Source organism: Anguilla rostrata, chromosome 15 (genome assembly GCF_018555375.3).
Source record: "Anguilla rostrata isolate EN2019 chromosome 15, ASM1855537v3, whole genome shotgun sequence".
Taxonomy (NCBI): domain Eukaryota; kingdom Metazoa; phylum Chordata; class Actinopteri; order Anguilliformes; family Anguillidae; genus Anguilla; species Anguilla rostrata.
In genome coordinates, this window is record NC_057947.1 from 20,252,365 (window position 1) to 20,273,226 (window position 20,862).

At 40.2% G+C, this 20,862-nt stretch overlaps 3 protein-coding genes across 9 annotated transcripts in view; all 3 read left to right on the forward strand.

Moving 5' to 3' along the window:
• LOC135240796 (zinc finger protein Helios-like) overlaps positions 1–3,856 on the forward strand; it is a 29,492-nt gene extending 25,636 nt beyond the window's left edge. For all 5 annotated transcript variants that reach the window (XM_064310720.1, XM_064310721.1, XM_064310722.1 and 2 more), the window contains one exon: positions 1,585–3,856. In XM_064310720.1, coding sequence (XP_064166790.1) covers positions 1,585–2,285 — 701 coding nt within the window. In that variant the 3' untranslated portion in view covers positions 2,286–3,856. The remainder of the gene's footprint in view (positions 1–1,584) is intronic.
• Positions 1–20,862, forward strand: part of LOC135240620 (myosin light chain 1, skeletal muscle isoform-like) — a 465,194-nt gene that overhangs the window by 181,460 nt on the left and 262,872 nt on the right. The gene's annotated exons all lie outside the window — the stretch shown is intronic.
• The window catches only part of LOC135240762 (receptor tyrosine-protein kinase erbB-4-like), a 200,883-nt gene continuing 190,732 nt past the window's right edge, over positions 10,712–20,862 (forward strand). For both annotated transcript variants that reach the window (XM_064310666.1, XM_064310667.1), the window contains exon 1: positions 10,712–11,068. In XM_064310666.1, the coding sequence (XP_064166736.1) occupies positions 10,990–11,068 (79 nt within the window). In that variant the 5' untranslated portion in view covers positions 10,712–10,989. The remainder of the gene's footprint in view (positions 11,069–20,862) is intronic.

A 20,862-nucleotide genomic window follows, 5' to 3' on the forward strand; every position in this document is an offset into this window, starting at 1 on the left:
ATTGTGCTAACTATTCATATGAGCTGTATTCATTCAAACAAAAGTGGAATTTACGTAAGTTCTCATGATGTCATTCTTTGCCTTGTGGAAGTGTTGAATTTCAGATTAATTTTTTTAGAAATCATGATCACCTTTGCTCTGCTGGAAGTCCTATCATTATTAGAATGTGCTGGCTTGAGTCTCAAAAATCAGGGAGTAATTTAAGGAAGAACAAAAAATGTTCATAGTTGAAAAAAGAAGCTTGCTAGAATGTCACAGAACAACAAGCCATTGTAAACTGTGGAAGGTCTTGGCAGAAAAATATTACATTCAAATTGAAAGAACATGAACAGTTTCTGAGAAAAAAATATTTCTGCTTGAAAGATTTTTCTTGCTCAAATTAACATTTATGATTCATTAGATAATGTTTCAAATCGAGAGAGAGAGAGAGAGAGAGAGAGAGATAAGAAGAAAGGAGACTAGAGGAGAAGACCTGTTTTTCATTTTGTGGTTTAGCACACCTGTCACATTTGTCTTCTGTCTTATTGAGAAGAGAAAAACAGCTCACCGCATCCACGTTTCTCAGGGGTTAAACTTCATACTCCTGTGGCTGCTGTGCTCGAATGGGGCTTTCCGCTCTCACAGCCGTCCTCCAAACACTATTTACTCTATTTCACACTATTTAACCCAAACGTAATCACCTGCTTAACGGCAGCACCGACGGCTTCTTTTAGCGTTTACTGAAGATTTCAAGGGGAAAATGTAAGGTTTAGTAACCTCCAAGTAAGGTTTATCATGCTCATGACAACATGAAATAAATGAAAATGTCAACTTTATGGTTTTGCATAGTTTCCATAAATATTTTGTGTTTCTCCTCCCAAAAGGATCATATACTATATGAGCAAAAGTATCTGGAAACCCCTGGTCTGGGCCTGTTTTTCATGGTTTTGGCTAGGCCAGTGAAGGCAAATCTTAATGCTACGGCATAATCATATTCTAGATGATTCTGTGCTTGCCCAAACAGTGCAATAAACAATAGTGTGGATGTAATTATTAATAATATATATAATATATATGCAAAAAATGCAAAAACTTTTTGAAAAATAAAAAATAGAAATAAAAGAGACAGAAAATAAGCATAAACAATCAGAAACCCCACAATTTGTTAAAGTCAAATTCTGGGGGAAAAAAGCATGAATTTAGTATAATCATGGAGAAATTCCCTATCTTACTGATAACTAGTGATGGTGTAATATAGCTACTGTGCCATCGTTTCAAGCTGATCCAGTTATGAGCCAAAATAAAGGAAGTGGGAGAGAAAGAAATCAGGCACCTCAGAGGAGTTTGTCTTCATATTTCCTCCTCATACCTATCACTTGTGATAGGTAATTGAGATGTTGAGTGCTAGGTGGATTATTGTAAATGTAATATTTGTGTGCTTAATTTTTTGTTAACTTTTGAACTCTTTGCTGTTAACATGCAATTATGCCATTATGTGATGATTATTGTTTTGTCCATAATTATACCCTTGGCTGCAGTATTGGGGTGGGGTTTAGTCTACAATGTGCAGACTGACTTTCATATTTTCATGTGTACTCTCTGCAGGTGAGAAGCTTATGCACTATGGCTATCCCGAGCAGCCATATGACATGGCCCTGAAGTATGATAAGGAGGCGGAACTTATGCAAGCCCAGATAATGGACCCGACTATCAGCAGTGGCGTCGCTTATCTGGGTGCTGACCCCATGCGGCCCCTCCTCCACCACCCAGCCTTAACTATGATCAACCCCCTCTTCCCCCAGAATTACAGCCTAGGGCCCCGTGATGCCCCGCTCCCACCGCCCCCTCCCCCAGAGCTACCCCCGTCCTCCAATGGCCCCCTCTCCCTGGTCCGTCCCAAACACCCCCTGGCACGCCACGGTGAGTCGCCTAGCAACAGCCGCCCGGGTTCCACGGGCTCTGAGCGCGGCAGTCCTCCCGAGAGGGCGGGCCAGCGTCTAAACCACACCCCCTGGGCCGGATCCAGCCTCGCCCACCACAGGAAGGAGGCGGCGGAGCCCGGTGAGCAGGAAGCAGCCAGCGACCGCGCAGAGGGCATCCGCGTTTTCAGCCGGGAGGGGCGTGAGCTGCGGGCATTCCGCTGCAGGCACTGCCGCGTGCTCTACCTGGACCACGTCATGTTCACTATCCACATGGGCTGCCATGGTTACAGGGACCCCCTGGAGTGCAACATCTGCGGCCACCGCAGCGAGGACCGCTACGAATTCTCCTCACACATTGTCCGCGGAGAGCACACCTTCCAGTAGAGGGCAGCAGCTGACAGACTGCGCTCAGAGGAAGGGCCATCCTTCGTGCGAGTCTCACTGAAGCTAGGCCTGTGCAAACATCCACCGACACGTACACTGGGCCTGCGTATGGCGGTCTGAAGTCCAAATTTCTCTGGTACCCCTGCCCTTCCTCTCGCAAAAATCTTGCCTTCTTTGCTACTCCAACAATCTCATACATGTAAAGGGACTCTGCTCATTGCATGCTGATATCCATTTAGCAAATGTGCTAACAATGGGCTGCTGTATCAGTTTTTTTATACCGCTCACTAATGTGCTTAGCCCACTTGGGCTGCTACAGTTTAGCCCTTTTGTGGGCACGCCATAGATTTTATTCTAGGGTTCAAATTTAAACATTGTTGGGCTAATGTCCCCAAAGAAGTATCAGGCCATCTGTTTCACTTGACCAGATGTCCAACGGACAAAATCACAGATTGTAAAACAGCCTATTAGGACCTGGTACAGCCTCTCAGTAAAGAGCTGAGGACTCTTGGGGAAGTGGGATGAGCGTTATCATAAGGCAGACTGGTCTATGGAAAAACACTTTTTTTTTTTTTACATAAGACTGGTCTTATGGGAACGGGAGGCAAGCTAGTGACTGTCTCACCAGATGGGGCTGGATGGAGTGTGACATCAAGCAGTAGATGACGGAAATCTGTAGTTGAGTCATTCCAAGACAGGCAATTTTGCCACACTCAGCTGAACATCCGGAGGGCAGACGCCCTGCCAAGTACAAGCTTGCTCACCACCTCCTTTACCAAAGCTATGAACACCAGTCTTCTTCCTGTGACAGACTTGTGGTGACTGATCTGGAAACACATCTTTAGTTGGTCTTGAAATGGACCTTCTGCATCCTCTTTAAAATCTCTGTACCAAAAAAGGGTACGATGAAGACTTTTGCTGAGGACTAGAGGCATGTCTCATACACTGTGCCTTGTAAATATGAAAAAATGGTACATAAGCACACACACACACACACACACGCACTGCAAAGTCCCCTAGCCACTCATTATTAAGGATTTTGTTTTTGGGCTGTTCCAAAAATGAGTGAAATTAACTGATGAAGAAGACCAATATCAATCCTATATAATTACTTCAATGTGCTGTTTTCTCTTTATTTTTTCTAGAAAATGTGAACAAAAAAATATGTGACAAGGCAGTTATTTTATTTCATTTATTTCCCATTAGACTTTGTATAAATATAGTCCACAGACAGGATCCATAAAGTTTGGGATTCTGAAAAAGAAATGAAGCATTTTTGTGAATACTTGAATTACACAAAAAACTGAACATATTACTATGTTGCAGTTATGATAATGAAAATGAAATGAAAATACAATAAATTATAAATTATTTTTGGATTATTTGTGATAACTGGCGATCAGTGACCTTGTAAAGCATTGCAGAAGTATATATAATGGGATAAGTACATTTATGTTTCTTATATTTATGTTTTTTTATATTTCTTATTTTGGCTCGTATGTATAAATTAACTTTCAAATGGCTTTAACTGTCAAATGGCTTTAAATATTGAAATAAATTGTGGGATGCCAGGTGTTGTAGGGTATTGTATTTATTTATTTTTTTTCTGAAAACATATGCATATCCTAAGCAGGTGCCAGTTACTAACAGGATTACTGTTGTCATTGAAGGAAGAAAATATGCTAATTATATAACAAAAAATTTAAGAGAAGCCAGGAATCGGGGGCTCTTTCCGGGTTTCTGGGTAATTTGCTAGAGCAAGCGCTACAATGACTACCACAGTTATGCGTATAGTCTTGAGTGTGAATGAAGGACCCAGGTACATTTCAGAGATCATGTCTGAGAGAGAGAGAGACAGAGTTGCAGAATTAATGGGTGAAAGGGTAGACTAGATGGAAATATAGCTGGGAGATTATAGGGACAGTTGTAGACTTGGGAAATGAGAGAAGCTTCCCCATCCAATTTGGGGGAAAGCGTAGGCTGTGACTGGACCTGTGTGTGCAATGTCCAGTGTCAAAGGAAAAACCAAAAACAGAGATGGGGGACCACCATTCGTCTCAGTTGTGTTATGGCATGTGGCCCCGCACCTGCATATAGGACTTATTACACCAGTTCTTATCGAATGATGCGCATAAATACATCGAAATCGATACGGAAATGTCAGGGTGAATTTTACTGGTGAAAAAGATTAATGCACTGTGCCTCAAGTCGAATCTGAACCGATACTTATTTAGCTGTTGAATGGGCTTTGAAGCGCAGCTGCATGTTTCAGAAAACTAGCTACACCTTCTCTGGAGGCCTCTGCGAAGTAGCATCAGTGGCGATGGAAGCTGCACAAAAGGGAATTGGCTGCAACTGCAAAACCGCAGGCTGAAAACGGAGGCGAGAGGCGCTAGCGGTTCCCCACTGTCCCGTGTCCGCTTTGCGCTAATTACGGAAGGGCGCAGTCACACCACACTCTCTCTCTCTCTCTCTCTCTCTCTCTCCTTCTCTCTCTCTCTCTCTCTCTCTCTCTCTCTCTCTCTCTCTCTCTCTCTCTCTCTCTCTCTCTCTCTCTCTCTCTCTCTCTCTCTCTCTCTCTCTCTCTCTCTCTCTCTCTCTCTTATTCTACTTTTAATCTCAATCGTATACTGACTGCAGGTGTATCCTAAGACTTAATTGTGCTCAAATACAGGACTGAGTAGTTTATTGAGCTGTCAAGAAAACAAAAACTAAGACAATTGATTGGAACAGAACCGGTGTTGTACGCCCCTGTGTTAGAAACATTTGAGTTGGTAATTCAAATGTAGTCATGTGACTTGGTCAGTAACACCAGAGCACGCCACTGCTCACCTCAGCTACAAACATATCAAAAATATAAGTAAAACTCCGCACAATTCTACGCACGGACAAAATCAATGAAAAAAATAATCATCCGTGTAACCTACATACATTTAATTTTACGAAATGTACTCAGAAAATTACTGAATTTTAGCGTCTCAAAACATTCACTTTATCATTATAGTGAACGTGCAACTCGCACTTCCTAAAGGGACGCGTAAGTAAAACGTATCAACGTTTGCCATTTAAATGGACTTCAGTTATTAATACGACATTAGGTAGTAAGCAGACCGGTACTTTTTGTTTGCAATAAACATTTGTACTTGAACACGACCACAGAAAAAAAAAGGATGTGCCACATTTAGTAGGCGAACTAAACATGAACACTGTGTTCCTTTTACTCACGTAAATATAATCCCATTCTTGTACGTAATTTGTAATATATGCTGCAATATAAACTCTATTAAAGTGATTAAATTCAGTTTTATTTGTATAGTGTTTTCAGTGTATCAAAGCACTTTACAGATATTCGGGCCCAGACTCCAGGGCGCCATAAGCAAGCCACTGGCTGTTACACTACTAACTCAGAGTGCATAGTGCCCCTATTGGATGCATACAAGCACTGCCAGGGTTGATGTAGCTTGGGATTTTGTTGTGCATGAATGACCACCAGATTGGTTGCATAATGCTATTCAGCACATGGAGACAAAATGAAAAAGACATTGATAGAATATTATTCTATTGTGTGAAATACTGGAGGTTAAATGAGTGCAAACCCATAAAAGAAAGAAATGTTCTTTTATGAGGTGTAGGCTACTTGATGAACAATCTAATAATTTCACTAGGAGACATGGCAGTTTGGAGTGGATGATGCCATTACTCTCTGTGCTGCTTCTTTCTACTTGTGCTTCCTGTGCACTGTCCTTGCTATAACTATTATTTGTATGCATGCACTTGTGTAGGCCTGTGAGTGTGAGAAAGACAGAAACAGAAGGAGACCTTGTGATGGAAAGCATGCGCCTCGGTTTGTGAAAAACCACAAAGTCAAGCCCCCATCTCTCCCACAGTGCAATTTTCTCTGTCATGAAAGGAGGTGCAGAGATGTTCAACACACTTATCAGTGTGAGAGACTTAGAGCTGGATTGAGCACATTTTACAGAGACCAACAGGTTGCATGCATAGGCGTGCATGTCTAGAAGCTATTTCATCTCTTATGTTTATTAAACTTTGAAGGCTGGCTGACAGAACTTCTGGTGTAGATTATTTTGGATAGGGGTTTGATCGATGGCCAGAATTACTGTTTGTCCAATGAACCAGGGCTTGAAATGGCAAAATGTCACATACCATACTCTTGATTTAATTCCCCTGGCCAGTAGAAATCCAGGAATTGCTGTGTGGGTGGAGCTACCAAAATGGATAGCCACACAAATCAGTGAGTTGTCAGAATTGTCTGTTTTGGAAATTCTTTACCCCATTTTACTTGCAATTTGGAATGTATGTGATTTCAACATGGATTACGTTTTCTGCATCATTATATGCACTGCCTTCCTCAAACCTATATTTATAGAGGGAAACTATGTAGCTAAATCATATGATAAATGATAAATATAGGCCTATTGTTCAGTGATTGACTACTGTGGAATTTGGCTTTGGTATAGGGTAGCAGGCTAACATTGGAAATGCAAACTGCTGTCAGTTTTGAGAACAAGTACATCTGCTGCAATTATTTAAAAGGAAAAATGAGTCTATACCAAAGAGAGAGGGTGCTAATTTAAAAATAATTATGTGTACTACTCTACTTAAGCAATCCATTCAACATTTATTGCACAATGTTTTTGTCTAGAATTTTGCTTATTGATCTTACATGAATGACAGGATGAAGCAACACTAATAAGTTGCACAATTGCATGTAGAATCATGAGGTAGCTAGCAGTGCATAGTGTGTATTCTTCAGTAAGTGTGAAATAAATAATATGTATGCATATTTATCTTATTTACATTTTTAAATACAGAGAAATTCTAATTTTAAAAATTATTTATATATTTATGATGCTCTTCTACGGTGCTTCCACTAGATGGTGTGAGCATATGCACAAAGTCAACTGCAGTCAACTTTCAGCATTTTTATAAAATATTGTTCATTTCGCATATCTCTTATTTGAAAGAACTGATGCTACAAGCACAAAAAAGCACAGAAAAGGCTCACACTGGTCTTATGTATTTCATTGATTAAATAATAATTTAATCAATGAAATACTGTACATAAAACTAGTTTGAACCTTTTCTGACTCAGAACTGTACAATGAAAGCTTTTTTTTCTTTCTAGAAAACTTGCATCAGGCATAGTTTTTCATTGGCATTTAGGCCTTTGCCCCCTAAAAGCATGTCAGTGTACTGATCATCATAAAAACATACAGCAAGATTGTACTCTCGAGATGGAAACATTCTTGCATCACTTTTACCAATTTTTGTGGTTTTCAGCCTCTTGGAGATGGGAAAGCCAGCTGATGTTCTGCCTTTATACATTATATCAGTTTAATTAGAAAAAGTTGCAAAATTGCAATTTTGTGCTCCTTGCATCCTATTTATATTACAGTTATTTAACATTACTCCGATTATGAAATCAGCATGTAGCAGCCCCAACCAGCCACAGTATTAAACTGTATTAAAGCCAATCATAGGTCAGAGGGAGCTTTCATTACAGTAATTTGCTGCACTGTTGCTTTGTGGGTTTGACACTGCTCATATCACTTGTTCTCATATGGATGCACTTCATTCCTAAATTAACAGTGATTCATGCCCTTCATTCAATACCACCAGCTCCAGACTGGCTCCCAACTGCAGTCTTCAATATTAACTTCCTGTGAAATGTGGCCCAGTCTTAAGTGGTACATGCTGTATGTACATGTGTCCCTTGTTGATGACACAGGTGAAGGGCTTGTATTTGTGATCGTGAGAGACTTTTCCTTTCAGTAACCATGTCCTACAAACTGTGCCACCAGAATATCATGCATCTCCCGTGCTACCTGTTTGATTGCCAGAAGAGTATGGTGTAAGCTAGCTATGGATATCATTGGCTTGTTTGACACTACTTCCTGGTACTGCTGTTTTACAAAGGGACTGAATGATTACAACAGAAGGCAGCTAGAGGGACTACAGGGTCAACCTTCCCTAAGGGTGCTCTTCAGTCCCCATGGTAACCCTGAATGCTCTTTGGTTACAGACACTACTCACTTCAACCTTCTTCACTACATTTTGTAGCAGAATCCTACTAGGTGGGAAGGTATTGTCTTCTTTTTCCACTAGATGGTGCTGTGGTCCTGTGAATTTCATGAACATGCTGCAAGAGAGAATTTTGCACATGTTCAGAAGTGAAGCAAACCGATGAAACGCCGTGCATGTTATGAAGAACTATCTTGATCCCTACATATTAAAAACAAACTATCTAGTTAAATTTTAGTGTACACTTTGGTGTATATTGCTTTGTTTTCAAATAGTGGCATGTACAAACAAGTTCTCACAATATGCTTCACATTTGGCCCGTCGAGAAGATATTGTTCAGGTCATAGTTTAAGAAGAGCACAACTCCGGTAGGGTACTTATTTGATTCTTGGGAACTGATGAACAGGCTGCAAGGATCATTTTAAAATATCCGAACAGTTTTTGCTTCTCGCACCATCTGGAAGCACTTGTGAGCCCTGAAGCTAAAGGCCCTGCTGGCCTGCTGGTAAGTCTTTGCAGTTTTGGGCATGAGAAGCAACACATCCTTTGATATTTGGATGTGGGGAAATTAGATCAATCAAGTATGCTGGTCGCAACCCATGTAACACTTTATTTGTAAGACAATTTTATAGTCATCACAGTATTCAATTATTAATTGGGAGCCAATGAAGGGAAGTAAGTTCAAATGAAATTTTAATTTAGCTACATGGTACAGTGCTTTGAATCTCAGGTTTCAATTCCCACTATCTTTTTCCTGAATACCATCTCACAACAACAATAACTTGGAAAAGGCTACTTACTTGAAGAACACTTTTATGCAACCAATTACTCTGTATAAGACCCTTAAACCTCTAATGTCTTAATTTCCATTTGTTTTGGAATTTTTACACAGAATTCCTGGCACTGCCTCTGACCTGTCCTGTTTGGCTATGGCTGTTTTTCTAATATTGCAACTCATAAGTTACTCTATTCACAGACATGAGATCAGCACTCAGGGATATTTTAAAGTGCTTGATGCATGCAGTTGGAAATATGCAATGCATAGAATAAGAGCTTCATAACTTGTTATGAGTATTTGAGATATTGTGATGTGACTTCTTTTTGGAGAATCATGGTGAGAGCTTTGTTTTAAGTGTTATTATTTACTCCAACAAAATTGCTTTTTTAAATTACTATTTTATGATCAATCTGAATATTGCCTGATTTTTAAAATGTATTTTATAAATCACCTGCATGTCAGAATATTCGCAAACAGCTCTTGTGTTGCTGCTAGTTCCTAGATTACCCCTTGTGATGAAATGGCAATGGCACAATATTTCTTCAATCCGTCAGAATGAAATGTTCTTAATGTTTTTTTTTTTTTTTTTTTTGCAGTCAATACACAAGCGTTGACAAAATGTTAGCATTATGACGCTGGTAACTAAATCCTAATGCAAATGGCGTTTAAAATACAAACTAAACATTTATTTTTGGTGTTGAAATGTATGCCTATGAAGTTTTTCGCGAAACTTCAGTGCTTTACTTTGAATGAGTTTTCATCGTTAAGTGTCTTGAAAATTGATTAAGACAGAGTAGAGGAACAACCAATTGTTTTGGTTTAAAATTATTACGCCTGTATTAATGAGGAATATACTGTATTTAATATTTTGAAGTGATGGGTTCCATATATATCGTAGCCTACGGAATAATAAAGGTATATAATACTGTCCGTATTTCCAAAATGCCAGTTGAATCTGAAGACCGTCCGTCTATCATGTAGTTCATTATAGTTTTGCTATATGTTCTCTATATCTGCTTCAGAAAACAATGGGTCTAAGGAATGAGTTCACATTGTTGTGTAAACTTCCACATGAAGCAAGGCTATATTTTTTTCTGCAAGCCCCGTGTTGTGTTTGAGCTATTACTGGACGTATTCTCTGCGTTGCAGAACCTTTTTGGGCTGGATGTTTGTGTACACTGCGCATGTCTAAGAGGCATTCGTGCCATCGGACAGGTGTGAAACTTTTTTTAAGTGCAGTGCGTTCTCCTGTGACTTCGTTGGAAACACACATTACGAAACTACGCTTATATCTTGCCGTCCTAATTTTTAAAATGTATTTATAGAATTGACTATCAATGCACTTGACGATCTTGCAGAACTTTGACGATCGTATTCGTTGACACTGTATGATTATTATATTTTCATAGTAGGTACAGCTGTAATTTGACAATTCATAATTTACCTGTCTCTTCAGTCTCCAGGACAGGTACTTTCAGTGCAACTGATATTTTAATTATTTTTGGCAACTCCAGAGCCAATAAGAGCAGACTTGGTATAACAAAAAGGCGGTGCTCATGGTGCACCAGCGGTATGTGGACCAATCAGTCGGGCAGAGGGAGGGAATACTCGCTCGCGAGCCGTCGCTGGGTACCGAACTCGGAGGAGAGTAATGGCACCAGAATAACATTGCACTCTGGGCAAGTCATAGTGAGTCAAGGAGATTAGCTGCTCTTAACTGAACTTCTAAGTCAGGCATAAACCAGAAGAAGACACATGTAGGAAACATTATTCAAAATTTGAGGATCGAAACGTTTACGGGCATTTGTTGTATTTCCAACTGGGAGCAAAAGGGATACGTTTCTTGACATGTGAATTCAAAGGAGTTACGACAACCCCCCCAAAATGAAGCTTACCTCTTTTCTGCGTTACTTCGCTTTTCTTTTGACTTATGTGGTGGTAGGAGTGAGCTTTTCTCAGTCAGGTGAGTGACAGTTTTAATGTCTCGGGCGCCACGGTTGTTTACCTGGCCGTGCGCATCACAGCGCGCGTGTTATTCGGTTACGCACAAACCGTATTGTGCCTGAATGTCTTCTGGAGTTTTCATAATCCTATCAGCTATAGAACCATAACAATGAAATGAACTGCCAAAAAGGAATGGTTGTTCGGTTGCATATAATTGTACTTTAAGAAGGAATATCTCTAGGAATAACAAATACATCTTTCAATCCTTATTTTTCATTGTACACGTGCTTAAGGTTTTATGGAGGTCTGCACGTTGGTTTCATCAGCTTGCTGAAATGGGTTCGAACGAATCTCTAATTAGGGAACGTTGTGCTTTCAGTTCCGCGCACAGAATGGCACTGTTGAATTCGCAGATAATAGAGCATTGAGTGTTCCCTCCACGTGTCCCGGGGACACACAGTAAGCCAACTAGTCTAGTCTACGTTTTTTCCCTTCTAATTCAGTCACTTGTGAGTGAAGGATTTAAACAATGTCTCTTGTTTTTCCTGATTGTTGCACTGCTGAATGAACTATTGTTCAAAAGTCCTCTTCTTAAAGTGTTTTGTAAGCCGTTGGTGATAGAAACTGGTCTGATGTTTTATGCATTACCCATCAATATTTATTTACGCATTTATAACTATATAATGCTACGTGTATTAGGATGCTTAGAGTTTAATCGTCACATATTGGTGTCTATTCTGTCATATAAATGAGAAAATACACATGTTTACTCCCCATGTTTACCCTGATTGGCAGTGATTACACCACCAGTAAATGGCGTGCGTGGAATAACTTTATAGGTTAAACATTTTGTCGTTTCAATTATAAAATCATCTTTATTATTATTATTTTATTGACTGGTTCATTTTTATGTATCTAAAAAAGTGGATGTGTGCTCCTGCTCGGTCGCCCGCGTTTTGAAAGGGGCACGATTCAATAACTCGCCAGGTTATTTAGTCCTGCGTTGCGGGTTGTTTTTCGTGAAATGTTTTCTTACCCGATAGTCCGATCGTCAGATAGTTGTAAAATGCACACGTTGCAATGACTGCATACTGTTCTGGCGTTTGATGCACCTATTCTGCATGCCTTTTCTCTGACAGTTAGACAGGCCCACTAATCGAATAAGTAAATTAGGCATACATGCACTAGTAATGTGGCTGTCGGTATGAACACACACTTGGCGTAGCTATAATGATTACAGTGTAGCCTATGCGTCACCTTTGTAGGACAAATTAAGCGACATCACTCATTGAATGGAGCAGTGTGCAACGCCACAAGGTGGTGATATCAACCGGAGAGACACAGCCAGACGCACATCCGATATGCGACTTTGTCTGGAGATGAAGATGCATTTGGAGCGCCCAAATGACATTTATTTAATGTCGCCGTGTATATATATATAAGCAAACTACAAATTCTGTCATAATGCATGATCAGAAATAAAGAAAACCTTTCTGAAAATGTATGACTTTTGGATCTGAACGGGTTGCGCTCTCACACCTGCTCTCGTTCAAAATGTTAGGAGCAATTGCGCACGGCTTCCAGAACGCGTCGTAAACAGAGTGGTGTCTGTTTTCTTTAAGAATTTTATGTCATTCGATATCGTTATCGCGCGACTACAGAAACTTTGTTAAACGTGGCATTTTTTTATGGTTTCTCAGGTAAAGCAGGGTTTTTGTTAGTTTTACGTGAGATTATTTCACATAGCGCTTCACTACGTAATGTCGTTCTCATAAATACATTTTAAAAAATAAAAACTTTAACAATGATGTAACCAATCCCCGATTTTCAATAATAATAATAATAATAATAATAATAATAATAATAATAATAACAATACAGTTCTAGAACATCGAGACTTGGAGAATATAAGATTTATTGAATACAAAAAAAAAAAAAAAAAATCAAATGGAAGAAGCATACACAAAATATCTGACACAAGTGAATACAGGACGTGTTTGAAACTATAACACAGTAATTTAAATTCTGAATTAAATATTCAGATTGTCAGTAGGGTAACGACTGCGTATGCAAAATGGTAGCCTATATACCCCGGCGGATGTGTCAGCCAAATCCAGTCGGTGTGTCATTTGACGTTCCTGGTTTTTAAACATTATTTTGACAGACCATGTGCACAGCCATCACCTCAAGTCCCCGTAAATCTTTGAAACAAAAACAAATAAACAAACATGCAACAATTCTATTTAAAGCGTATGAAAACAAAAAAAGAACAATATAATATATTACTATCACAGTAAACACAATTAGCAACAGGAATTTGATTAAATGTCATGAATTATTTAATTTGATTGTTTATTAACAAATGTGGAACAGATGGAGGCCTGCTCTATTAAAATGAGAACGTTGATTGCTGACTGGCCAGTTTAATCCTTTTATTTGAATAATACCAGCATGCTTTGGTATACCCAATCGTACTATCTCTGATAGTAATTTCCAATCGCCCGCAATTAGCCGACGTATACATTTATGTGCTAAGAATAGGTTCTACCTTATAACACAGATACACTAGTGAGATAGTTGTGATTTTCTGCATCCTGCCTTGCAACAGATGGCTCTACGTTTTTGATCACGATGAAATTTAACACTGTTTAGTGCTGAACCTCAATTTAAACCTCACAAGTGATCTCAGAACCTAAGAAATTATTTTATTTTAATTATATTTTTAATTGATTTTATTTTTAAATTATTTTTGCTTTGAAATTTTCCATTGTGACATATTTTTGTAACAACAATAAGGAGTCCAAATACAGTACTTACTGATGTGTTCTGTTTGGCCCTGGATTACAAGGTCACTAAAGGTTCTAGGCATCCCTCTCACAATTTGTTAATGTCAAGGTAATTGTTTTATATTTTTTCTTCAGTTCATCAGGGATGATTTAGTTTTGGGCATTCTTTTAAAAAAAAAAAAATTATTTCGGCTATTGCAGTATAATTCAATTTCTTATTGAAATTCTTGTAGTGTTGTTGCTGGATGTACTAATAAATACTAAATACTTAAAATTCAAAATACAGTTAACTTGTTATAATTAGCATAGGTATTTAAGCTATACAGCCAATTGTGTGGGGGCGTGTGCGTGTGCATGTGTGTGTGTGTGTGTGTTACTTCAATGTGAAAGTGACTTTATTCCTTGGTTGAGTGCAGTGCATCGAGTGCAGTCTTTTGATAAGGAACACATGCAAGCAAAGAATCTGTTTATATAACTTCAACTGTTTATTTAACTAGGGTCATCCTTTTGCATTTAGTCCTCAGTCCTGGACATAATCTGTTTTTTTGTTTTTATTTCATAGATCAATTCAAGCACTTTGTGACAGTTAATACTAGTTACTCTCCTAGAGATATATGTTTCTACTACAAAGCTCTGAAAGCTATGCCTTGTATTAACAACTCTATTAGAGGGTGCAGAGAAAAAAAAAAAAAACTTTATAGTGTCAGTGTAAAAATGACCCTAAACTAACTTCCACTTGTGCTCTGTAATCCACTTGGATAACCTCTATTACAATGTAAAGGATTCATCTCCCTTATACTCAATTTGTTGAGACTGAAGAGATTATACCTTAAGCCGCGTTTAGAATGTAATTGTTTGATCCCCAGCATCCTTCTTGTTGCCCTTCTTTGTATACTTTTGTGAGATTATATGTAATTTCAGAGCATGGTGCCCAGAAGGAGTTATCAAGAAGTTGCTCCTTAGTTGCTATTTTGGTCTGCCCACGCAGCACAGTGATGCCCAGAATTGCGAGTTATTTTTAAAGTCTTGGTCATGATATGATCCCATTGGGATCTTTTTTGTTAATTGCTGACTTTGGTTCTGGGGATTGGCTCTTGTGACCTTTCACAGTGGGGTTATGAGCATTTAGACCATCTCTGTCCCTCACGGTCATCGCTCAGAAAACAGGAAGGACACTACCACCCTCATTTCAATTGAGCTCCCTTTTCAAAGGGGAGGCGGGCTGGCATTCGAAGTCTGAAGGAATCCCCCGTAGCGACTGAAAGGTTTGTTGCAACTTGTAGTTGTAATTCCTCTCAGTCGCTCAGTCCCCCAGCCTGCAGGGGTGAGGTGCCGGCCTTTTTAAACGCCAGTTATAATAGGTCACCGCACAGACACGTCCAAAATCAATCCCAGAGTCCAGTAAGGCCCCGCAAGGCTTGAAATGGCAGCAGCTTTACTGCCCAGCAGCTTTTTCCTAATAAGTACTTCACTGTGAAGTGGCGAAACTCACCTCAACCCGCACCAATGTTTACAACCCATGGTTGATGCACGGCAGCAGTTTGGCATCAGAACTCTCACCACACATTGGTTTAGGTGGAGAGAGACACAGTTACTGAACCGGAAGGTTAAGGGGTTAGGTGCTTAGCTTCATGTTTAGTTTCAGCCATCCTGCTTGATACCCTAAGTTAGGCAGTTGGTTTGAACATAAGACTTCCTGAGATGACCATTTCATTGTCTTCTCTCAGAACCAAACAGAAATCAAATCTTTCAGTGCAGGGAAGGGAACAGACACTGTGCTGTAGGAGATGTTATTTTTCACAAGGCGTCAGTGTCAAATCCTGACTTGCTGCTTCATTAAATGATCCCATGGCTTTCACTGGTCATTTTGACAGCCAGATCAAGCCAAAAGCCAAAGACTGACTGCAGCCCTATATGCGTCTCTATCATTGGGTCTCACAGGTCCCAACGTCACTCTAAATCCTACCCATACCCTGCATCCTTTGTGTTAAGTGACACTCCTATTAGCTGCTAACATCTATTTTGTCTGCCTGTTATAATCGTGCCCTTGACTCTGACCATCTGGCCTGATGAGGACCAAAGGGATTTAAAAGGCCAAAATCCCAGGTTTGATGAACTGAGAAAGCACTACTGAAGCACCAATGAAACTCAGAAGTAGCTGTGTGAAATTAATGAGCTCTGGATTGCACTAGCTATTAGCACTGCTGTGGAAATGGGGTCGTTTCAAGAGGCGGGGTCCTAATGTCCTGGAGGAAATTATACAGAACTAGCATTCTCAATCTAACTACCTGCAGATACTTGTACATTAGATTTTTTTACTGCATTCAGTGAACTGGGCTGGCTTGCATTTAGATTCCATCTTATTTTTCATGGCTTGTTCTTACACCAAGAAGATCGAATGAGGACAAATTCTGCATTAACAGTAAGAACATTGACCTAAAAACATGGTTAGTAGGGACTGTACAGCAATATGCATGCATGCATGCATTGGGACACTGGCTAGCATGGCCAAACACAGCACAATCACAACATGCTCTTTCATTTAGTTTTAAGGCACCATCTAGTAGGGAATTTGCAGTCTCTATCTCAGACTCTCACGCTCTGTCTCTGCATCTGGAAAGAGAATCAACCTGCAATCTGACTGCTTCTATCAAGGTTTAGGAATTATGTTATAGGTCAAAGATTGAATGCCAGTTAGAGCCCCAAATACACAAAGTGATGATTGATCAATAGTAGTAAGTGATCGTTGATTATTAGTAAAGTGAATCCCCTGCATGGGTGGACTTATCCTTCTTTATTGCCAACCTGGTCACCATTTGGTCATGAGCCAGAAAAGTGAAGCTACGGTTTGTCAAATCACTTATTGGTAAGTCTTTTTCTCGTTAGTGTTCGCCTTACAGGTTACTCTCGAAATAAACATGTAAAGATGAGGCTACAATCTAATTTTGTTTTATGTGAAAACAATGATCAATTTTTTTTGTCAGAATGTAGTTGTCTCCAGTTCCTCCCATCTGTCAGTGAGGGATGGCGGGGAAAAAAAAAAACTCAATCTCCGTTTGAAACTAAAGCTTTAACGTCAAAGCGAACGTCTGGGACATGAAAGCATGAAAGAGTCCCTTTAGTGACCGTGCCGCCATATTTCCCCACCACTCACCGGTCTCTCGGTTGTACAGTTAAAGGCTTGTGCTTCAGAGGATTTACCAAAGCCTAGCTTCAGCTAGAATGACAGGACTGGATTCATCCCTGTGTTGACAGCGTTGCAGCGCTAGGAGGCCAGCCGGCCCGCACCACGCTCCTGAACGAACACACAGTCTTTCATTTACTCTGCCTGTTTCTTATTCATTGTGAGGACTCACGAAACAGAGGAAGGTATTACAATGACAATAAAGCATATGTAATCTCCAGAATGGTCCCGCCATTACCGCCCTGGCGAGAAGCCAAAGCGGGCGCGATCGCGCGGCAGCCCGCCATTGCTGCGCAGGTACTCGACGGCTACGAGCGATTCAGTCTCACTTTGTCTTTCGGCTCGGGAACATCGACCAATAATAGCAGGCGAACAAGTGGGGGATGGAGGGTGGGACAGTGCGTAAGTTGTTTCGCACTCTTGTGGAATGCGCTTGAGGGGTAATTTCATGGTTGTTTTTTTTCCCCCCTTTGTAATCCCCTTTTCAAATATTCATGGCTGATCTTCATCTACAGTGTAATTACAGCTGAGGCCGTGAGCGATTTCGGCTGCACTCAGACTGAACAGCCCTACCTCACGTTTAATCTTCATCTGTCCATCTGAGCCCATGGGAGGAAGCAAAACGCGTCGCTGCGTCAGGCGCGGCTGTTTAAAACCGAGAAGGTTTTAATGGTCTTAAAGCGTCACTGCGCATCCAAATTGTAGTGCTCTCTCTTTCTCTCTCTCGCTCTCTCTCTCTCTCTCTGCTGTTTTCAATAAGAATTGAGCAGTGTGTTCATTCTGGGCTTTCACTAGTGAAAGGCTTCTGATGGACTGCACTCAGGCTAACGCTGAGAATGTACGTGCTGCCATTTTGTCTCGCATTGCTGTAATTTGAAAGGTTTTTAGCTGGCCGTTTGATGTTAACGGTTGTAATATCACCAGAGTAGGACCGTTCAGTAAGGGTGTTACGAGTTACGAGTGGACATAAAGGTGTTGAAGGCATGGCGGCTGACTCCGTTTCTCTCCTGCCGTAGGGGACACTGTGCCGGGGTTGGGTCTGGGTTTGGGTGACCGCTGCTGAAACAGAGCCAGGGCACTTTGTCCTTTTAAATGCCCCTTGTGTGTCAGTGACCTGTTATAAATGAGCGCACAGGCCGAAGTGACAGCCGAGAGGAGGCACGGGGGATTGTGGGAATTCAGAGCGCTGGAGGGACGGAGAGAGAGAGACACAGAAGAGGAGAAAGACGCACGGCGCTGTGTTTCTGTTGGAGCGACGAATGGTTTCTGAACTGGTGGAATGGACAATGCCACCGCTGGTTTTGCTGTGAATGGCTTTATTTACCATTTCACAGTTCAGGTGTAAGCTAGGCTTTCACTTAATAGTTAACACACACCTTTTCTCCTTGCTTAATGAAAGCTTTCTAATAATTAAAAAAAAAAAAAAAAAGTGAAAAGCATGGGCATAAAGGGCCCTTTCAACCGTCAGTCGTTTAGGCATTTGGCTCATTTGTTTTTGTGAAGAGATCTCCATTTTTTTGGTAATTAAGCACCATTAAGTGATCAGGGAAATATTTCCCTATTCTCTTGTGTGGTGAGGGAAACTGGCTCAGAGTGCATTTGGCACATACAATTAAACACATCCCAGAGGTTAATTTTCAAGTGCTTATTGACTTATTTTTAGGTGAAAATTATACTTCATTGCAAAATTAAATTGTTAGTTTTTAAAATATTAAGCAAGCAAGCAGCCTAATTAGACTGAAGTGTGATTAAGGTTTCATCTGATTTTAATGGTTTCCGCTGTTTGTTAATCGGAGCAGATTGTTCGGCATATTTCCACTTGTCAAAAAGGGAAGACCCGGAGCCAGCCTGCCTCGCGTGACTTGGCCCCTCCCCTCCTCATCCTTCTGCCCTCACTGGATCTGCAGTAGCCTGACTCTCAGGATTGGCCATTGCAGTCATGAGACTGGGCCAGCTCCTATCTAAAGTGGTCATGATATCCCAGGCCTCTGTGTGTGTGTGTCTGCTTGTATGTATGTGCACATGCGAGAGGTAATTTGCCATCTTAGGCAGACGTGTGTGCATGCATGCATGCATGGAGGCGTGTGTGTGTGCGCATATATAACACAGGGCCTGTAGTGAGATCACTGAAGGCTCTGCTGTCTCTTGTCTCTGCTTTGGCCCCACCCGCCACACAGTCTGAGCACTGTGGGCTCAGCCACAGTGACGGCATGCTTATCTAGTGGTGAGCATCACACTGGAGCTTTCCAGCTGCTGTAGCCTCACTCTCTGCCTCTCATTCTCTTTTTCATTTTTTTTCTGTTTTTTGTGTGTCTTGCCATTCTTGTTAATTTTGATTTGGTGGTTTCTTTGTTTTTGCTATTTGCCAAATTGCCAAATGGCTGTATATATTGTTACAACTCAGACTCAACCCTGTCTCTCTCTCTGTTTCTCACTCTGTTTCTCACTCTGTCTCTCACTCTCTCTGTCTCTCACTCTGTCACTCTCTCTTGGTCTCTAACTCTCTCACTATTTTTTCACTCCATCACAAACCTCTCCATTTGCTTCTTAGTTTGTAATGTGAACTCTAAAATATACATTTATAGCATAAAGATAAACTTTTGATGAGCAGTGATGGGCCATTTATTCTCCATTTTCCAAGTTTGTCTTTAAATTGCACAATTTCCCACCATTTTCTTTAGCAGACTCCTTCCCTGTGAGTTAATTGCCGAGCTTTGGCCTGTGTCGTTTTTAGAAAGAGCTAGTCTGAGTACTGCCTTGTACCTCCCCTCTGGGGATGGAAGCCAATCAGAGTGCAGCAGGTGAACTCCTTCCTAAAGTCAATGTTCCCAGTACATTCTGAAGGTCAATCCATAGGCACACACACAAAACAGTCACATACATACACATGCATGAATATATTCACATAAATACAGACACGTGTACGAACAGACACAGGTTCAAATGAATTTATTTATTTATTTATTTATTTATTTATTTATTTATTTATTCATTCATTCATTCATTCATTCACATTCATTTACAGGAATATACAAAAAGAACACTGTTTCCTAATCCTTATCAACCAAAGTCAATTGCTAAGTTTAGGTAAGTAGTAGCGCCGGCTGTGGTGAAATTTTGGGAGCCTTAGGGCTTCTTTTGCTCTATTTTCTTTGTGAAAGCAACAAATCAGTACACACTGAGCTAAAAATGTATGAACATTGTAATGTTTTTAATAAGACTGTTAAATCATGGATCAAAGAGAATTAAAGTGGTTAACGTAACTGAAACATTCCTGTGCCCAGAGTTTATTTTTTCTTTTTTATAATTTTTCTTTTTTATAATTATTCTTTTCTCCCTCTCATTCTGCCCCTGATATCTAGATGTAATTTAGATTTTTTTTTCTTCCTATTCCTTAGATTTTTTACAGACTCTGAGGTTTTTGAAAAGCCTCCAGGGGACAGGTGTTATGAACTAGCATCTCGCTACAAAACACTGAACACAGTACATCTGGTGCTTGCAGCACATTGCATGTTGCACCACTGTTACTGTAATATCTACATGAAAAAGTTAAATATTGAATGTATTAACTATACATCCACACTAATTCATGAATAAACCACATTAATTCCCGATTCCACACCTACCATTGTGATTTATCCATCTTGAATTGGAAATGTATGTACAATACATCTATGCAGACTTCATGGCATGGATATGAATAAGTGCATTTTAAATAGAGGGGTTATTAAAGGGCTAAATGGACTGCATTATATATAGCGCTTTTATCAAAAGCACTTTACAATTGATGCCTCTCATTCACCAGAGCAGTTAGGGGTTAGGTGTCTTGCTCAGGGACACTTT